Here is a 22,089-nt window from a genome sequence, read left to right as displayed (position 1 = left end):
TCTCTCACTGCTGCCATCAAAAAGGTGGTACAGGAGCCACAGGACTCACATCTCCAGGGTCAGGAACAGTCACTATCCCTCAATCATCAGGCTCTTGAAATAAAGGGGTCAACTTCACCAGTGGACTCACCTTCAAGGACTCTTCATCTAGTATTCTTGATAGCTATTGCTTATTTATTTACTGTTATTATTTGTTTCTTTTGTATTTACACAGCTTCTTGTCTTTTGCACACTGGTTGAATGTCCAAGTTGGTGCGGTGTTTCATAGATTCTGTTATGGCTATTATTTTACGAATTTTATCGAAAATGAATCTCAGGGTTGTATATGGTGACAAGTATATGTACTTTGATAATAAATTTACTTGGAACTCTCTGGGGTAGAGATTCTCCTGTATGAGGAAGTTCTTTGCAATTCAGTTTTAGATAGCTGTTCTTAACCCTGCTCTTCACTTGAGATTTTCCCACTATTATATATCAGTTACCTTGGCATTTACACTTTCAGACCTTCCTTCTCAGTATCTCATCTGTTCCAATGAGCTTAGCTCTCACTTCCAAAACTGAATTCCCACCCTAAATCCCATTTGAAAACTAGCACTGGGAATTCCATATTTGAACCCGTAAAGCTTAGAAAGAAAAATCTTCTTTGATACCATGGAGGAAACATATTAACAAACCTCTGTAATGAAATTGTGAACTAGGGTTTCATTTAGTTAGCTGAAGGGCAGTGAGCACATTTTACTGATATCCTTTCCATTTGGAAATATAAAGTACACAGTGAATTGACATGAAGCTACCAGGAGCATTCTTACCTTTTTGCTGTACCCAGACTAGAATCATAAAAATTTATGCCATATTTAAATGAGCAGCAGAGATCAATCAAGAAATTGTGCACAAGTCCTCGAACCAGATCCTTTCCAGCTATTGCTGGATCTTGACCTTCCTGTAAAGCAGTAAATAAGGTGGAATTGTTTATTTTTATAGCATTGCATAACTTGCATTCTATCCAACTGACCTATATTAGTGCTTATGCAGCATTTCATCCAAAGCATTTTATGTCACCCTGTCAGCACAGTCTATTCCTTTCTCCCTCAGCAACTTTACCATCTCCCCCAATACATGAGAGGTGACTGATAAGTTCATGGCCTAAGGTAGAGGGAGTCAATCTTAGAAAACCTAGTACATTTATTTATCCTACGTTTACACAGTTAGTCCAGCGGTCGTGGAGCATACAGATCCCTTCTTTGTAGAAGTCGGCGTCTTGGACCTCCAGAAGTGGTCCACAGCATGAGGTGATTGATAAGTTTGTGGCCTAAGGTAGAAAGAGATGTTATTAACTTCAAACTTCCTGCATTTTCACTCAAAGAGTTGAACTGCACATGAATATAATGAGAGCTGTATGACTCATCTCCTTCTACCTTAGGCCACAAACTTATCAATCACCCCTGCTGTGGACCACTTCTACAAAGAAGGGATCCATATGCTCCACGACCATTAGACTACGTGCATACATGTAGGAGGGGACTATGTTGAAAAATAAATGCACTGGGTTTTTGAAAATTGACTCCTTCTAACTTAGGCCACAAACTTATCAATCACCCCTCGTACAAGGTTATCTACATCAACGACTAGTTGCAAAGTCCACATTTTGATCTTACGTTTGAATGAAAACAGTTTTCATGTATTCCTCAATGGATTTTATTAGATGTTGACTCAGTATTAAAATTGTTAAACAAAAATAAATGTACAATGTTGAAAATCCAAAAAAGTCAAAAGTTTGGGCAGCTTCACTAGAGAGCATAACAGAGTAAAGGTTCATGATCTTTTTTCCTTGGAGCAACGTAGGATGAGAGGTGACCTGATAGAGGAGTACAACATGATGAGAGGCAACAATCATGTGGATAGTCAGAGGCTTTTTCCCAGGGCTGAAATGGCTAATATGAGAGGATACAGTTTTAAGGTACTTGGAAATAGGTACAGAGGAGATGTTAGGTGTAAGTTTTTTTACGCAGAGAGTGGTGAGTGCGTGGAATGGGCTGCTGGCAACGGTGGTGGAGGTGCATGTCATAGGGTCTTTTTAAGAAGTTCCTGGATAGGTACATGGAGCTTAGGAAAATAGTGGGGTATGGGTAACCCAAGGTAATTTCTAAAGCACATGTTCAGCAAAGCATTGCGGGCTGAAGGGTCTGTATTGTGCTGTAGGTTTTCTATGTTTTTATCTTTTATCAGAAAAGGTGAAAGATCACTAACTTTAGTGTTCTACCTATTTTTTCACTGATACATGCTAGCTTTCTTGTTAGCTTAGACGAAGAGACATTGTTTTAAAATTTTCATAGTACTTTAAAACATAAATGAAATGGTGCTGTGACATGTACCGGGATACAACCATATTACCTCAAATCTAAAAAATATTCATTCCATTATTTGAACATACATTACCTAATTACATTTTTATAGGTTGCAATAAATTATCCAATAACTACAAAAAGTAAATTCTACAAAGCCAGGTAAATTCACTCTATGGTCCAGCCTTCTGTCAATACCCTGGCAGATATTTGCTTTCATTTGTGTTGACAGCTTTATTGACTTTAGCACAGCAGTGGTCAACAAGGATTATCTTAGACAGAGAAGAGCTTTAAACAGAGCAGGAGAGAAAGTGAAAAAAAGAGTCAACACTGCCTGAGGGGAGAAGCAAACATTTAGGAGATTGTGGTGTCCATAAAACAGCATTTAACATTACAGAAAATATTTTAGATGCATTTTGGAACATCGTCATCCATGAAATGCAAGTCTTACTTTTACAACAGTATCAGTTTGCATTTAGTCCTACAGCACAAAAATTTGGTCCTAAATTATAATTACTATTTTTTGATCCATTCAAGTACCTACCTTCCCAGTATCGACCTGAACATCAACTGTTCCACTCCAGCCATATAATGTAGCAATCTGACTCAAAACTCCTACCGAGAATAAACGAACCTTCTGTGTTTTACTTATGGCTTTATTTTGCACAACCTTGATGACAAATGAAAAATACACAAAGTGGATTTTATTAATTAAATCCTCAAGAAAAAAATCCAGAAATTATGAATGGTTAAGATATTAAAATTGAATCTTAACACTTTCAGTGCATGGCATTTATTCCTATTGTTACAATGTGCTTGATAACTGTAAACATGCTCCTCATATACTCAACCACATCATTGATACCACAGCCAGAGAATGAGTAGGGAGTTGTGCGGTCACAGGGGGATGTAACGAAGTGAAGAGGGGTGCAGGAGGTCAGAAAAGAAAACCTACATTTCAAGACTCAAGTTGATTTACCATCATTCTTCAATACTTGAGTGTAAAGTAGAACAAAATTATTGTTACTTTGGCCCTGATGCAGCATAAAAAACACAATAAATATAAAACACAAATAAATGTTGAATGTGGAGATGGGCCTATAAAATAGACTGATTGAATGTTCAGTAAGTGATCAAGGAACAGGAGTATTTGAACCTAAGGTGACTGTCAGAGTGACAAAGTGACTCTTGGCAAGAGGAACTCTTCTAGGTAGCAGCAGGGCATCTGAAAATACAATAGAACAGTGACTGTATCAGTGCAGGCGTAAGGTTTGGAGAATAGGCATAATTTCATGTGTTTCCAAGAGACAATTGAATCACTGAGAACAGAAACATGAAGGGTAAGCACCACTGGTCAGATCTCAGTGCAAATGTACAATTGTGTTAAAGTACAGAATATGGATAAAATTCTATGATGTCATACATCTGTGCATAATTAGTTTAAACTCCATTTATAAAATACACTTAGCAAATATAAAATTATATAAAAAAAGAAGATGATGCATGAATTAATCCTTTGGGCCTGCTCCAGTTCCCAATAAGATAACACTTGATTTTATATTTCAGCACAACTTTCCCAAGCCCAGGGCTTGCATGTACCTTGTGAAGCCCTGTAAGAGTTTTGTACATTTCTGTGAGATAACCCCTCAGTCTTCAAAAACTCAGAAGTATACAGTACATGCATTCTATATAACTCTCTACACAGAACAAACCCACCACCCCTGCAAACAATTGAGTTAATATCTACTGAAGTCCCTCAATGGCAAGTATAACCTTCCTAAGTTAGATACAAGTTAGACTTCCCAAGTAAAACTTGTGCACAATATTTCAATGTGGTGACACCAGGGCACTGTTTGTAGAAAAAACACAATTCCTTTGCTCTCAAACCCTCCTGCATTGTAAGACAACACATCCATTGCTTTCCGAATTACATGCTGAACCTGTATGTGAACTTCTTGTGATTGATAAATAATGACACAAAGGTACCTCAGAAGTCCAACATTTCCTCATTTAGAAAAATATTCTTCTCTTCTATTTTTCTACCACATTACTGTCCCCATGCTCTCACTCTTGTAACTTAGTATGTGCATATGTCCTAAAGACCCCCTGCATCCACTTCACCATCTACACCAGGCATGGGCAAACTACGGCCCGGGGGCCATTTAATCCGGTCCGCAGAACTTGATGAAATTATATTAATAAACCTTGTTAACGTTTTTTCCCCACAATTCTGGCATTTTCCCAATAGATCACGCACTCTATATACATTTGTGGCGACCCATTTCCTGGCACATCCGAACCGGCTCACAATTAGCCAGCTTTCCGGCTAAGGGAGATAGCCTACGGGGGTTTGCGAGCACAGAGCTTTGGAGCCTCTGCGCCACGGGGGGCAGGTTGAGGGAGGCTTAAAAGTGAGGCTGGGGATTTCGAATAAAGTTTTTCTCTTCGACTGCAGTTACCGACTCCGTGTCGTAATTTTAGCGCTGCATGTAGCACACCGCTACACATTGACCTTTGTTGAGGTGCAGCGTATTACTCCACATTTGTGCTTTACTCTTTGTTCGGCTCGACCTATTTGTGTGAACAGGCGTTCAGCGTCATGAACATCAACAAAGCCAGCCACAGATCCAAGTTAACTGACCAACACCTCAGATCCATCCTGAGAATCACCACAACAAAACTAAATCCAGACTTTGATGCGCTGGCTAAAAAGGGAGACCAACAACACTGTTCCCACTGAAATTAAAAATAAGTTTCTTCGTTGTGTTATGTAAAAAATGCATTTGAAAATATTTTTTTCAATAAGCCTTACATGTTACATGTCATTTCTGTTAAGTGATGGACATGAGTACTGTGCAGGTGCATGTACGTTCTCAAAATAAAAAATACGCTCCAGATCAAATAACGTGCTCCGCATACTGGCGCGCTGTCACTGTTCTGTCCTTGTGCTGGTCGTTATTGAGTTTTGGTACAGGGGACAATTGAATAAGAAGGAGCAGGACAAGTAGACCTGCATCTCCTACCGTTTTTGAAATAAAGACAGGCAGGAGGAGAGTGATGACGATAATATCTTGAAGGATAACAGAATTTTCAGTGCTTTAAAATAATAACTGTTACTATTAAAAAAAGCTGTATTTTATTCATTTAATTTTCAGTGTTTTAAAAGTCATTTCAATAAATAGCTAAATACCATGGGACTTCAAAGACAGATATTTTGTTGTAATGCATTTGTTCATTTTCAATTGAAATTAAAGCACATGTTTTCTACATATCCCATGATATTTTATTTTCTCTTATGAGGTGTATTACCAAAACACTCTGTCCATCTGCTCCTGGTCCCTGTCAAATTTTAGAACCCTTTGTGGCCCACAAGTCAAAAAGTTTGCCCACCCCGATCTACACTGACATTCAATATTTTATTATTTGTAATTCGATCACATTTGAGCTCCTCTTCCAAATATTTCAAATAGATTGGGAATACAAGTGATCCTGCAATGATCCCAGAAGCACACTAAATGCTACAGCTTCTGAATCTGAAATTTACCTATTTACTTTGACAGTATGCTTTCCTTTTATAAAGCGTATACTGTAAATTAGAAACATATAATCCATGCTGCTTTAACAAAATGCATGTGGTTTCTAACAAGTATTAATAATAAATTTCTGTTAAAAATACATCATGTGTGAAAGCTTTCCCAAAGTGGACTTCTAGATAACCGTTGGATACTTGAGCTGAAAACTATTTATAAGTAGATTGACAAACCTTTGTTTGAAAAGTTGACAGAAGTAAATTTATGAGAGAAATATGATCTTCTTTTAGTCCAGAAGTGAATATATCTGCAATAAAATCTTAAGAAAAACACTTCAGTTAAAATGAATACTAAGTACTGTCAGACTCTTCATTGTCATTTTGTTCCTCCATTATTACTGTTCCCAACATTCTTCATTATTCCTCTGAAACTCCTGATTTCATACTCCTCATCACTTGCACTTCGATCAGGATTTACTGCTTGGTCTTTTACTCTAACACCTTTCTTAATAGAAGGATCTAAAAATAATCAAAGCAGCTTTTTCAGCCTTTTCTGGTTATCTTAATTATTTTTCACAGCATCTTTTTTTTCATCTTGGCAGTCCCCCAAACAATGCAACTCTGTAGATTTTATCATTGTTTCCCACAAAGTGTAACTTGCTTATATAATGCACTAAGAACATTATTTTGGCACTTGACACTGTTATCAATACAAGAAGATATTTAAAACAAAAGTCTTCAGATTTCAAATTCTGGTTGAATTATGAGACTGAAAGTACCTTTTAATTCCAGGACTTGGCTAATTGTGTTGTTGTCACCAGCAACCAGAAATGAAATTGCAAACTGGATATAAGCCATGCGAACGTCAGGCTTTCCCTACAGCAAATATATTTTTGATTACTCACTTTGTCATTATCACATAGGATTACCATTTTAAATGAAGTTCAAAATTGTTGAGGCACTTCACACTGAAAATTGTTAGTGATTTAACCATGTTTATTTAAAAGCTTAAAGCAGTTGTATTTATGAATAAGAAAAAAAGCATCTCACAGGTTAGAATGGGAACTGATAGATGCAGAACTGGGCTGAGAAGTGGCAGATGTAGTTCAATCTAGAAAAGTGTAAAGTGATGCACTTTGTAAGGTTGAACTTGTTCTGTGTTCTAAAGCTATTAATGGCAGTAGTCTTAACAGTGTGGAGGAACAGAGGGATCTTGGGGTCCACAGACCCCTCACGGTTGCCAAGCAAACTGAGATGTGTGGTGTGTTGGTCTTTATTAGTTGGGGATGTGAGTTCAAGTGTCGCAAGTTAATACTGCAGCTCTACAAAATTACTTCATCCATACTTGGTGTACTCAGTTCTGGTCACCTTATTATAGGAAGGATGTGGAAGCTTTAGAGAGGTGCAGAGGAGATTAACCAAGATGCTGCCTGGATAAGACAGACTGAGCGAACTGGGACATTTCTCCTTTGAAGGATGGAGGATGACAGGTGACTAAATAGAGGATATAAGATGAAAGGAGACATTGCTGGAGTGGGCAGCCAGTGTCTTTATTGCAGGACAGGAATGAATAATACAAGAGTGCATAATTTTAAAGTGATTTGAGAAAGTACAGGGGGATGTCAGAGGGGACTGTGGAAACCAAAGAGGTACTTTAATTGAGATTCTGAACATATTTTAAATTATTACATTGCAGAAAGAATTGTTTTTACTGCATATATCAGCCTAATAATTTAGTCTGGGAGCAAAATTAGTGTGGCTGAACACACTGTTTATATAATAGGGATCAAGTTGAAAATGTTGCATCTCTACCATTCTATCAGAAAACAAACCATATTCTGAGCTTCTAATATACAGACAAATGTCCTGTTCCCTGACATGGCACTGAAATCATAAGCGTGACATCTGGAATAAGTCAGCAGTATTCTTCCCAAATAATTAATGGCAATATCAGCAGAAACAAAATCAAAGTTTACAAGGGTGGGGTAAACCTTCACAGGCCAAAGCACTTACTGTTAGATCTCTGATTTTCAATAAGCCTGAGAGCAATTTGTTGTTGAAATCAAAGTGACTGAAGAAATTTCGTGCAGCTTCTGGGCCTTGGCTTACCATTGCAGACAATAAGTGAAGGCATGCTTTGGCACATCTGAAACAAAATTAAATTAAATAAATTCAACTTAAAAAAATTATAGCTAGTCATGGTGTCGCCAGAATTATGTAACATTGTAATGTATTGTTATCCCAGATCAAAACTAGTGTAAATTAATTTTCCGTGAGCATGACAAGTTCATCAAATGAATTTGTTTTCAAATTTATCATTGTCACTACCTAGCCTGTAACTGTTATACTTCATTGATAGCATCCTGCCCATAGAGAAACATGTTAGGAGTTGGGAAAAATTCATAACTGTACACCTTGGGTTTTTCCGAAGTGTGGGAATTTCAAAATTTGCTTTCTTGGATGGGAGAGAAAGAAAAAGAAATGCAGTCCAAAAACGTCATTTTCATTTTACATAGTTTACTACATAAAATGAAAATGAACAAGTTTAGAAAGACGTAACTATATTAACCAGAACATTGTGTTTTGCTAGCTCCCAATCCAAATTCTAACTCAGCTTCCATTTGCTTGAATTCCTAATTTAAACACCATGTACTGACAAAATTCTGTATCAAAGCTTAAAGAGTTATCACCGAGAATCAGAATCAGAATCAGGTATATTGTGAAATTTGTTGTTATTTTGCAGCAGTACATTACAATACAAAACATGAAAAAATATAAATTACAGTACATATATTATATATTTTAATAAATAGTGCAAAAAGAGAGAGAAAAATGTGTAATAAAATCCAGATAGAAAACAATATATCTGATACAACACACACAAAATGCTGGAGGAACTCAGGTCAAGCATCATCCATGGAAAAGAATAAACCATCAACATTTCAGGCTGAGACCCTTCTCGAGTCCTGAAGTAGGGTTTCGGCCCAAAATGTCAACTATTTATTCATTTCCATAGGTATTGCCTGACCCACTGAGTTCCTCCAGCATTTTATGCTTTGGATTTCCAGCATCTGCAGACCTTCTCGTGTTCACTATATCTGATATCTTGTTAATCATAAAAAGTCACTTCCTCCAGGCTTGACATTTCTGACAAAATGTTTGTTGTGACGTATCCAGTGTGATAGTGTACAGGGCAGTGCTTGCCGCTCTCACTTTTAACTTGCACCACTGGTTAGCAGTCTTGTGAAAAGGAAAGCTGAGTGTGTCAGCCCCTCCCTGTCAGTACATAGCCTCTCCAAACGCAAGCCTCACGCAGTGTCTCCTCGCGATCAACACATGGAAACTGAACTCCTTTCGGACTCAGGCTAAACTAGAGGATGGGGAGGAGGTCTGGCCCTTGCACATGTAGCAAGCAGTATGTGGACGTGCCGTGGTATTCGTGAACTAGATCCCCAGCCATGGGTAAGTAGCTCCACTGCCTTGTGGGCAGCCTCAGAGAGACAAAGGCTACAGGAGTAAACCCAAACAGAAAATCCGGAGTGGAGCCCCAAGGCGGCTGGACGTCATTGAACATCACTCCGGCAGCTGCTGCAGCCAAGCGTACTGCATCACAAGCTTTCCTTTGGAGTGAGGCCAAGAGGGGAATGTTTGACGACCTCCCAGGATCTCCATACCTTCCACCCAGGCTTGTGATGATGATCATCATCACCACTCATTGTCCTTTGAGACAGATGGATGCCAACCAACGCACATAAGCCATTACACATATGTGAGCTCCTCCAAACTACACCCTAACCAGCCTGGACTTTCCTGGTCACAAAACTCAACTTGTAGGCAATGTGGGTATTGTTGTTCAGGTAACAAGCAAGAGACAATACAATAATAACATAAAGCATCCCAAGCTATTGCACAGAAGCATCAAAAAATATTTAGTGATTATATTCACACAATGATAGTGGCTATAAAATGACTGATTGCTTATGAAACACTTTAGAATTCAAAGGAAGTTTATATAAACAATTTGAAAATGATTACAAAAATATTCCATCATCCAAACATTCTGAATCATAAAGGAAAAGTTTAAAGCAATTAGTGCTCTACCTAAATTTTGAGTTAATAAACATAGCGAGTCACATTGAGTATTCATTAATTTTGTTCACAAACCAGCTCCTTGACTAATAATTGTTAAAACTTACAATATGACACTAACCTGGGACTTGCTGAGAAGAGTGCTGAATATATTACCTTCATGTAACTATACAGCACTTTCTTCACTATGTTCATCCCCACGGAACTAAAATGGGTAAGATCACTGGCAGTTCGCAGCAAAATGGCCTCCAAGGCTTGGAAAATTAAAATCCTCTGAAAGACAACGAAAGAAACTGATTATGTTTCCATACAGGGATATTAAAAAACAGATTTTTAGTTTTTAAGTCTATACCATAGCACTGCTTACAGCAATTAGAATGAAGTACATTTTTATGAGTATTGTAAAAATCATGAGAAGTACAGTATTTAAGATCACACAATTGTCTTTTGAAAGTAAAAATATTGGCAAATCTTTACATGTTTTCAGTGGAAAGCCAGAAGAAAGTAATGTAATACAATCACTTCTTTCCTGGTTGAAGTGCAAGATGAGTATATACACACACACACACACATATATATAGTGTAGGTTGTGTGGTTATGGGCATTGAAGGAGTGCTGAGTTCATTACAATTTGTTTTAAAAACCATCTTATACTGAAGCCATTTGGAAGATAAAACTTGTTTCGACTTCAGCATTTTTATGCTCGCTGGCAGCTATTAAACATTTAAACTTTACAGGTCACCCTTTTCAGACTTAGGAAATATTAATGCGAATGTTTTTTTATAAAAATCTAATCTCTGGTGCCAACAAGCAGTTGTACTTTGCTAAATGGTATTTCCTATCTCCCAGTGGTATTTAAATAGGAGAATCTAAATCTTTAGCTAGCAGCAGCAAAGGAAATTTCCCTTTGGAGACAATAAAACTTAGAAGAGTTATCTGGCATAGATACGCTGCTAGACGTTACTAAATTGCATCATCTCCAAGACACCAATTTCAGCCAATAATTAATTTTTTTGATTAAATTTACTTTTGAACAGAATGTTGATTGTAAGAAATCAGGATCATGTTCAACAAAGCTCTTCTATCACAAAAACATTATTTGGGACTTAATCAGTGTTAGCATACATCATTTTGCACATCTGTAAACTGAGCAACCAATCCAACTGGGTAGCCCTGCTACAGCTAACAGGGCGACCTAGGGTACAAATCACCTTGCTTGGCCCACAGACAAATTTGAATCCCCCTTGTGGCTGAACTAATCATTTGACAGAGTACTGATGAGCTGAAGAGAGGGCAGGATGCATTTCACATCTAGCTTCATCATAGGCTTGACTTATTTACAAATGAGGACTTCTTTCATGTAGTGAATGTAGGTAATAGTTCATATTATTTGTTTCATTATTTTTAGCACTGGTAAGCAAAGCATTACTTAATTCAAATTTTATTAACAGTAAAATTTTACCTCCTTTTCTGTCAAGTTTTCTCCATCAAGCAGCTTAAAAAATTCTGCACATTCAGCTGAAATCTTTATGTACCCCTCCACAACATCATAAAGTCCAGAGCAGGGTAACTGTTTGGCTATAGAAATAAAGGTCACTAAACCTGAAAGAAACACAAAAGGAGTTTTAACATTACAAATGTCAACAAACATTACAGCAGCTCATAAAAGAAAATTCATTTGTTAGGCATCTGAAATTGTGGAACTGAATCTTTTAAGAAATACTAACAAGATACATGTTTCAGATATAGGCTGCAACACAGAGAGAACACTGCAGGAACTCAGAAGGTCAGGCAGTATTTTTGGAAGGAAATGAACAATTGCATTTCAATTTGCATTTGCAGATCATTCACTAGGGCCAGAAAGAGGGAGGAAGCCACAAAAAAAGGATGGGGGAGGAGGAGCAAGATCTGGTGAATCTAAGTGATGGGAATGGATCAAAGGAGGGAGAGTAATTGAAAAAAGGGAATGATATGAGAAGCTGGGAGGTGATAGGTGGAAGAGGTAAAGGGCTGAAGAAGTAGGAATTTGATAGATGGGTGCAGTAGGTCACGGAGTAAAGGGAGGGATCTCGGGGACCAGAGAGAGGAAAGTATAGGTGATGGGCAGGTTGTGAAAGTGAGGATACAGGAAAAGAAGTGGTAAAGACCACCAAGAGAATGTAAGGCATTGCTCCTCTAATCTGTGCTCTCCCTCAATGTGGCAATGGAAGACATGTTCATGTGGGAATGGGACGATGGTTTACAATGGCTGGCCATCAGGATATCCCAGACGGTACAGTTGACAAGAGTGCAGGTGTTCACTGATGCGATCCCCTAATCTGCGTCACATCTCGCTGACGTAAGGAAGCCACACCAAGAGCACTAAATCCATGATGCCGATGGATTCACATGAGAAGTGCTGCCTCACCTGGGTGGACTGTTGTGTTGGACATGAAGGCTCACAGGGTGGAAGGTCACAACCTATCCCTGATATATCTGGGTCCAATGGACACAGTGTTGGTCATGGACACCATACAGATGGGGACTATGTTAGTCAGACATCTCCTCGAGTGGAACTGGAAGAAGGAAATAGAATCCTTGCAAGTGACAGGGTGGGAAAAGGTGTAGTTGGGAAAACTTTGGGAGTCAGAGGATTTGTAAAAAATGTTGGTAGATAATCTGTCTCTGGAAATGGAGAGATCAAGAAAGGGACAAGACATATAGGCCTCCTGTTTACTCATTTAGCTGCTGTCAGGCCAATTGCATATGCACACTATTTTGTTTTAATTTCAGACAATATTCAATTAGTTCTGATTAGAACTCAGACCAAATGATAAATACTTGCTGATTGGAGAGTAGTCTCGAATTGTTTTTAATCCCAACCATGTTATAGTTTTTAGAAAGTGAAAATTTTCTAAAAAGGATTTGTTAAGCATTTCCTCACTCCCAATTTTATTTTTAACAAAAGCAAATATTACCAATAGTAACAAACTTGGCATGTTTTCAAAGACAGCATCTCAATATCTCTTTCTTTCTTTTTCAATCTTTTTATTGAATTTCATATATAAAAAAAACATAACATAATAATGAATAGGTTATAAGTGCACTAGACTTGAAATTGAATTAATAATAAGATAACAATATCCTATTAAAATATCAACAAAAAATAGTACATTAATCAATCAAGCCTATAATAATTATATATGAAAAAAAGTAAGAATCATCATCAAAAGAAAAAAAAATTAAAAAATACAAGAAAAAATACATTGAAAAAAAACCACTAAACTAAACTAACATGGGCAATAATAACAGTTTATATGTATATGATAGTGTCAAAAACTCCGGAACTCCATCCCAGAACAAGAATAAACAGAGGGAAGGTCTGGAAGAGGCCAAATTAATTCATATGAAAGTGTCGAATGAATGGTCCCCAAGTTTCTTCAAATTTAATTGATGAGTCAAAAATAGTGCTTCTAATTTTTTCTAAGCTCAGATAAGAAATAGTTTGAGAGAACCACTGAAACGTGGTAGGAGGATTTACTTCTTTCCAATTTTGTAATATAGACCTTCTGGCCATTAATGTTACAAAAGCAATCATTCGTTTAATTCAAGGGGAAAACTGATTACCAACCTCATTTGGTATACCAAAAATTGCAGTAATAAAATGAGGTTGTAAATCAATATTCCAAATTGAGGAAATGGTAGCAAATATGTCCTTCCAATAGTTATATAAGGTGGGACATGACCAAAACATGTGGGTCAATGAAGCCACATCTGAATGACATCTGTCACATTGAGGGTTAATATGAGAATAGAATCAAGCAAGCTTATCTTTAGACATATGAGCTCTATGTACAATTTTAAATTGTATTAAAGCATGTTTAGCACATATAGAAGAATTAACCATTTGTAAAATTTTTTCCCATTTTTCTGTTGATATATTATATTGAAGTTCTTTTTCCCATTCTTGTTTAATTCTACCTGATATTTCTGGTTGTATCTTCATAATCATATTATAAATAAAAGCCACTAATCCCTTCTGATAAGGATTTAAGGTAAAAATCAAATCTGAAAAATCTATCGAAGTTGAATTGGGGAAGGATGGTAGAACTTTATGTAAAAAATTTCTGATTTGTAGATATCTAAAAAAATTAGATTTAGGTAACTTAAATTTGTTGGAAAGTTGGTCGAAAGACATCAAACTACCTTCAAAAAAAAGATCACGAAAACATTTTATACCTTTCCTTTTCCAGATGCTAAAAGCTTCATCTGTCAAAGAAGGTTTGAAAAAGAAGTTAAGTAAGATAGGGCTATCAAGAACAAAGTTTTTCAGAGTAAAAAACTTATGAAATTGAAACCAAATTCGTAATGTATGTTTGACAACAGGGTTGGATATCTGTTTATTGAATTTAACTAAATCAGCAGGAAGAGAAGAACTAAGAACGGAGAATAGAGAATATCCCTGTGCATCATTGCATTCTAAATTTACCCACTGTGGGCACAATGGTGAATCCAAATCTAATTTCCAATATATTAAGTTACGAATTTTATTCACCCAATAGTAAAATCTAAAGTTAGGTAAAGCTAAACCACCATCTTTTTCAGATTTTTGTAATTACCTTTTACTTAACCTGGGGTTTTTATTTTGCCACACAAATGAGGAAATTTTTGAATCAATGTTATCAAAAACAGATTTAGGAATAAAAATTGGTAAGGCTTGAAATAAATATAAAAATTTCGGTAAAATCATCATTTTAATAGCATTAATCCAACTAATGATAAGGATAAGGGAGACCATCTTGTAGTAAGTTGTTGAATTTGATGAAGCATAGGTAAAAAATACAGTCTAAATAAATCTTTATATTTCTTGGTAATTTTTATACCTAAATAGATAAAGTTATCAGTAACAACTTTAAATGGTATCCTGTCATTCAATAAAGTTTGCGCGTTTAAAGAGAATAATTCACTCTTACCCAAGTTTAGTTTATAACCAGAAAAACTACCAAATTGAGCCAACAAGGATAAAATAGCGGGAATAGACCTATCAGGATCAGAAATATATAACAACAAGTCATCAGCATAAAGTGATAACTTGTATAACTTCTCATTACGGGTAATACCAAAAATATTAGGAGATTCACGAATAGCAATAACTAAAGGTTCTAATGCGATATTAAATAATAAAGGACTTAAGGGACAACCTTGTCTCGTACCACGAGATAATTGAAAAAAAGAGGATCTGTAATTATTTGTAAGAACAGAAGCAACAGGTTTATACTATATTAATTTAATCCATGATATAAAATTAGGACTAAAATTAAAATTTCTCAAAGCATTAAATAAGTATGTCCATTCAACTCTATCAAAAGCTTTTTCAGCATCTAATGAAATACCACATTCTGGGGTTGTGGGTGATGAAGTATAAATTATATTAATCAATTTTCTAACATTAAAAAAGGAATACCGATTCCTAATAAAACCAGTTTGGTCTTCTGAAATAATCTGTAATAGTAACTTTTCTAACCTAATAGCTAAAATTTTTGTAAGAATCTTAGAGTCTACATTTAATAGCGATACAGGGCGATAAGATGCACATAAAGTAGGATCCTTATCTTTTTTAAGAAATAGAGAGATAGTAGCTTCATAAAAAGACTGGGGTAATCTCTTCTTAGCAAATGCATCATTAAAGATTTCACATAACCAAGGGGAAAGCAAAGAAGAAAAAGTTTTAAAAAATTCTATAATATAACCTTCAGGACCAGGAGCTTTCCCTGAATTCATTGATGAGATAGCCTCTCCTATTTCAGCCATAGAAATAGGAGCATCGAACAAGCTACGATCTTCATCTGTCAGTTTGGGAATATTCAAATTGTTAAAAAAATTATCCATCATGGACAGATCGCCATCAAATTCTGATTGATATAACGATTTATAAAAATCTTGAAAAGTGTTATTGATTTCTTTATGATCAGTAGTCAGATTACCGTCTTGTTTACGAATTTTAATAATTTGTCGCTTAGTCGAAATAGCTTTTAATTGGTTAGCTAACAATTTACCAGTTCGATCACTATGAATATAAAATTGAGCCCTGGTCCTAATTAATTGATTCTCAATTGAAGAAGATAATAATAAGCTATGCTCCATTTGAAGCTCAACTCTCTTCTTATAAAGTTCTTTGGTAGGAGTCACAGAATAAATCTTATCAATTTCTTTAATCTTATCCACTAATAAAGCAATATCTAAATATCTTTGTTTTCTTTTACCAATGGAATATGAGATAATTTGTCCACGGATAAAAGCCTTAAAAGAGTCCCAAAGTATTCCTCTGTCAATCTCTTCAGTATAGTTTGTTGAGAAAAACAAGTCAATTTGCTGTTTTATGAAGGTGATAAATTCTGGATCTTGAAGCAAAGTAGCGTTAATTCTCCAAGATCTAGTACTATTGGAAAAGTCCGAAATCTTGATAGATAACTTCAAAGGTGCATGATCCGAAATGGCAATAGAATCATATTTACAATCTGTAACATGTTAATAAACGATGATCAATAAGGAAATAATCAATTCTAGAATAACTGCGATATACATGTGAAAAAAAATGAAAATTCTTTATCTTTAGGGTTCAAAAACCGCCATATTTCAGTAATTCCCGAATCAACCATAAAGGAATTAATAAGTAAGGCTGATCTATTCGGAAGAATTCGAATAGGTTTAGATCTATCCATCAAAGGATTCAGACAACAACTGAAATCTCCACCCATTATCAACATATATTCATTTAGATTAGGAAGGGAAGTAAATAAACATTTAAAAAATTCAGGGCAGTCAAAGTTTGGAGCATAAATATTAACTAGAACCACTTTTCCATTAAAAAGTGAACCAGTTATCAACAAAAATCTGCCCTATGGATCAGAAATAATTTCATGATGTGTAAACGAAATTGAGGGGTCTATAAAAATAGACACACCCCTAATTTTGGCGGTACAATTTGAGTGAAATTGTTGACCCTTCCAGAACCTAAAAAAGCGTTGATTATCCTCCCTCCTAATATGGGTCTCCTGTGCAAAGATATTAGCATTTAGTCTATGGAATACTTTAAATATTTTTTTACATTTAATCGGATGATTTAAACCATTAGTATTCCAAGAGATAAAGTTTATAGACTTATCCATCATGCCAATATTAATTGTATATATCATAAAAGGTTAAAAAGACACATAACCCATAATTCAGGAAGAAGGAAAAATGATTCAGGAGCAACCGGAGAACATGTCACCTCAACAATATTAATAATTTAAAGTCGGCCCATAGACTAAAAGCAAAAAATAAAAAGCAAAAGCGTGAAAAAAGATCCCTACCCCTCCCCCAACCCCACGAAAAAAAGCCAAGTGGCAGACGCACAAACTAATACTAATATTACCCCCATTTTCAAGATGGCAACTCCATGAAAAGAAAGAAAAGAGAAAGTATATAACACCCAGATATAAATACAGGGTTGTAAAAAGAAAGAATATATATCAATCAAAATGAAAAAATAATATAAAAAAGCAAAAGATCATTAATAAAAAAAAGGATAACCATTGAAGTTTAAAATAGTGTAATATGCCTTTAAAAAAAGATTCCATATTCAAATATAAGAAAATGATGTTTCAAAAACAGAGATTTATGGGAAGAAGAAACGACATTTTGAAAAGACCATATTACAGAATATAAATGTAAATTCACCAATCTGTTAAAAAAATTTTTTTTTAAAAAGTCATCAAAATAAGATTTAAAAAGGATTCAATAACCACTACAATATATAAAAAAAGGTCCAAAAATTCAAAACATTCGTCCCATTCTCAAATACAAGCAAATAAACGCTTACGGAAAGCAAAGTCTTATGGGAAGAAGAAACGACATCTTAAAAAATAAATCATTATTACAAAGTCTTAACATGTATATCCAATCCAGAGGGGAAAAAAATTAAGAAAAAAGACATTATAGTAAAATTAAAAGAGCATCTGTAAATCATGATAATAAAAAAAAACAAGTCTACAGACCAAAGTAAAAAGCTATACCGCAGCTTCATAAGTTAAAGCCTAAAACGAAATGGCATCTTCTCTCCAAAAATTCTTCAACATAACACATAGTTCAAATTGTACTAGAAGATCGATATTCTTCAACGAATTTCTTCGCTTCTTCCGGAGTATTAAAGAAGTGCTGACTGTCATCACTCAACGTAATTCTGAGATTCGCTGGGTATCTTAAAGCTTGTTTAAGTCCGATCGAATGAATCTCTGCCATCACTGGTTTAAAAGCGATTCTCGCCCTCATCACCTCGAATGAATAATCTTCGACAATACGAAACTTGTTGCTTCTGTGAGAAATCATACCTTTCTGACGAGCTAATCGAATTAAAAGCTCTTTCTCCCGAGGATACTGGAGACGGACAATCACAGCTCATGGCTTGTCTCTCGCAGCCAAAAATCTCGAAACTCTGTGGGCACGATCAATAGTAGGTTTAGCCCGCAAAGTGTCCTCGCCAAAAATTTCCCACAATAAGTTAGAGAAATATTCAGTTAAGTCACCAGACTCAACATTTTCGGGAAATCCGATAATACGCAAGTTCTGTCTGTGAGATCGGTTTTCAAGATCGGTGATTTTAAACTTATTCTGCTCCACTATTTTAGCAGTCGACCGTACCTTCTCCTCCAATGTTTCGATTGTACGTATTTTTTCACAAATTAACTTGTCAAGAGTCGCAAACTTTTCTTCATGCCATTCAATATCTGCTGCCTGCGATTGAAGCTTGGTATCAAACGATCTAACGACTTCTTCAAGCTCAGACATTTTCGCAGTAAGTTTATTTTCCAGACTTGCAAGTTTAGTGTCCAGAAGACTAGAGATTGCATCGAGAGATAGTCTTTAGACGATTTCTTAGATACAGACATTTTAAGTTTGAAAAAATTAAATCAAGTATTATTTAAAAAAAAGTAAATCGTAAATATCAACCCATGTAATTAAGTATGAAAAGATTTGATTAAAGGGTGATTATAGTTTAAAAAATGAAGAGCGCCTAAAAGGCAGATGTCTACGTCGCCATCTTGAAACCCCGCCCCTTACTTCTCAATATCTCTTGAAGATTCAAAGTAGACCGTCCTCGGGATCTCCCAGTGGCCACCCATTTTAATTCCACTTCCCAGTCCCATTCCGATATGTCTATCCATGGCCTCTTCCACTGTTGGGCTGAGGCCACACTTAGGTTGGAGGAACACCACTTTATATTTTCTTTGGGTAGCCTCCAACCTGATGCCATGAACATCGATTTCTTGAACTTCCAGTAATGCCCCCCATCTCTCCCTGTCCTTCACTTTTTACCTCTCTCACCTTACCTCTTTGCCCACCCATTTACTCCCTCTGGTGCTCCTCCCCCCTTTCTTTCTTCCATGGTCTTCTGTTTCTTTCACCTACCAACTCCCTAGCTCTTTACTTTATCCCTCTCCCTTTAGATTTCACCTATCATCTTGTGTTTCTCTCTTCCCTCCCCTCTCCCATCTTCTAAATCCACTCCTCAGCTTTTTTTCTCTAGTCCTGCCGAAGGGTTTCGGCCCAAAACATTGACAATACTCTTTTCCATAGATGCTGCCTAGCCTGCTGAGTTCCTCCAGCATTTTGCGTGTGTTGCTTCCCTCCCCACCAAAATGTGTTAGCATGTTTGAACTCTAAAACTTTAATGGTGTCTGTTCTGTAAATTCCCATGAGTGCAAGTCACTTTTAATTTTTCCTGATAACCCCTTTATCACAGGACAAATTCCCACCTTCCCTTACCACAAAGAAGGCACCAATTGTGGCACATCATGTCTGTGACAGCTCAGAGTGATGTGATTCTTCCACTAATTTGACTTCCCTCAGATTCAACCGCTGACTTACACACTAACAATAATTTACAATTAACTTACTGACTCATATCTTTGTGATGGGGGTGAGGTAAACCAAGTAACCCCAGGAAAACCCATCAATAAAGTGTAGACTCCAACAGCACCAGTGACATAAGATTGACTCTGACACCAGAGCTGTGAGGTAGCCTGACTAACTGCTTCACTGTGCACCCCACTCTCAGGATGGATAACATATTAACCTGTACTTCTCAGTTCCTTTGCTCATTAAGTTTATTATATTACTATAATTAAGGCTTTTCTCATTACTTCCCACTATTTCATGAAACTGTTCCAAATATGGATCCAGTTACTTTTAAATTTGGAAAATTCCAAGTTTTAAATTAGTCTTCCTAAACAACTGTCTGTGATATGGGACTTCAATTATTGGCAAATAGATTTTTTTTCTCTTTGAATTGTGGAAATTGCCCCAAACTGTCAACATTTTTATCAAAGAAGCATAAAATCTCAGTAAAGACCCATGTGGAGATCTTTAAGATACCACCAGAAACTCCCAAAAAAGAAGTGTTTGTGATAACAACATGACAGGTTACACATTCTGATTAAAATAGTCTATCAACTATTGTACTAAGATTTGGTAGATCAAGGATCTTAATCCAACAGAATAGGAGATAAGTGCAAATCTAAATAAAGCATAACTTGCAATGTGATGTTTTATACACTTATGTTTTGTCTGAGGATGCAACACAAGTGAAAATAATTGCTCTACACAAACGTTTCAATTTTTTTCAGTTCTTTGGAAAGCCAGTCCATGCTTAACCAGTTGGGCAAACTTGTATACATTGGCTACACAATACACACTAACCCTGATCAGTGCTGTCAAGAATAGACCCGTCCGCATCCCTACTGAAATCTAGATATTCTCACTCATGGATATATAGAAAGGAAAGATTCAATATCTTAAGACAATAAAATGTCTGGGGGCAGGAGGAGTTGAGAAAGAAAAATGTTTGCTGCCATTATTTCCCTGTAACAAATAGTTCGCCACATTTTACCATCTCTACTGATTGCCAGCGGTCTGCTAGACTCCTCGTTATGTGATGAGATGGTCCATTCAAACCTGTACTCCATCTGCACCAGACTTAATGTTAGAAGAAAGCTTTTATTCTAAAGTGTGTATTAAGCAATTCATCCAAATTTCAAGGATAACGTAAGGAAAGTTGCTAAACATCAAAATACACAATGGGAAGAGAACGAAATCTCCAACTTGTCATTGGTTTCACCTTTTTCCACTCCCTCTGGACGTTTCAACTGGTTTTTAAACAGAATCCCGGTGAACTCCACGGCCACAGACTTGACTTTACTCGCGTCTGCACCGGTTAGAGAATCGCTACGCTTCCGTTTCTTCGTCATGCTTGTTTAATCGTGTACGGCGAAGACGACTTTCCAATCTCGCCTTGTGCATGCACACCGCCGCCGGAAGTGTCCGACCTCGCTACATTCCGACGAGGAAACGGTGGCTCCCTCTGACTTTCCCCCTCAAACATTGAACACAGTGGCTGGCTGAGTTCATCAGGATCTTTAACATAAACTTTTGTGGTACACATTTTGCTCAAGTTAGCACGATTGTCACCGGCACTGTTATAAAATTACACTTTATTTTATCCACAGCGTAATATCGTTGTAATCGATACCTGTTGGAATTCTTTGAAGATATAACAAGCAGGATAGACAAAGGAGAATCGATGGATATTCACTTCGATTTTCAATGGCCTTTGACACGAGGCTGCTTAAAAAAAACTAGAGGAAAAATACTAGCGTGGATAGAGCGTTTACTGATTAGCAGGAAGCAAAGAGTGAGAATTAAGGGAGTATTTTCAGGTTGGCTGCTGGTGACTGGGTCTGTGTTGCGATCGCTTATTTTTAACATTATATGCCAGTGATTTGGATGACGGAATTGGTGGCTTCGAGGCCAAGTTTGAGGACTATACAAAGATAGGTGAGGGGTAGGTAGTGTTGAGAAGCAGGGAGTCTGCAAAAGGACTTGGACATATGAAGAGAATCTGTACGAGAATCTTACCATAACTAAAGTGAAGGTTCTTGGGAAACTGAAAGGTGGATTTGTTGGGTTACGAATGTTTACGGAAGAACGCAGGAGATTGGGGCTAAGAGGGAAATGGATCAGCCATGATGAAATATCGGAGCAGACTCGATGGGCCAAATGGCATAATTCTGCTCCTATATTTTATGGATGAATCCCAATGAAGGGCCTTGA

The 22,089-nt window shown here is 36.5% G+C and overlaps 1 protein-coding gene across 1 annotated transcript in view; it reads right to left on the bottom strand.

Annotated features, from left to right (window-relative positions):
• Positions 1-21,291, bottom strand: part of urb1 (URB1 ribosome biogenesis homolog) — a 108,403-nt gene extending 87,112 nt beyond the window's left edge. The window contains exons 1-8 of the mRNA XM_059968671.1: positions 21,098-21,291; positions 11,423-11,562; positions 10,082-10,233; positions 7,885-8,017; positions 6,651-6,747; positions 6,106-6,191; positions 2,887-3,012; positions 810-940 (exon numbers count right to left, since the gene is read on the bottom strand). Coding sequence (XP_059824654.1) covers positions 810-940; positions 2,887-3,012; positions 6,106-6,191; positions 6,651-6,747; positions 7,885-8,017; positions 10,082-10,233; positions 11,423-11,562; positions 21,098-21,227 — 995 coding nt within the window. The 5' untranslated portion in view covers positions 21,228-21,291. The remainder of the gene's footprint in view (positions 1-809; positions 941-2,886; positions 3,013-6,105; positions 6,192-6,650; positions 6,748-7,884; positions 8,018-10,081; positions 10,234-11,422; positions 11,563-21,097) is intronic.
• Between the last annotated feature and the right edge of the window lie 798 nt (positions 21,292-22,089).

Source organism: Hypanus sabinus, chromosome 4 (assembly GCF_030144855.1).
Source record: "Hypanus sabinus isolate sHypSab1 chromosome 4, sHypSab1.hap1, whole genome shotgun sequence".
NCBI classification, from domain to species: Eukaryota; Metazoa; Chordata; class Chondrichthyes; order Myliobatiformes; family Dasyatidae; genus Hypanus; species Hypanus sabinus.
This window is presented reverse-complemented; position numbering and strand designations above follow the sequence as displayed.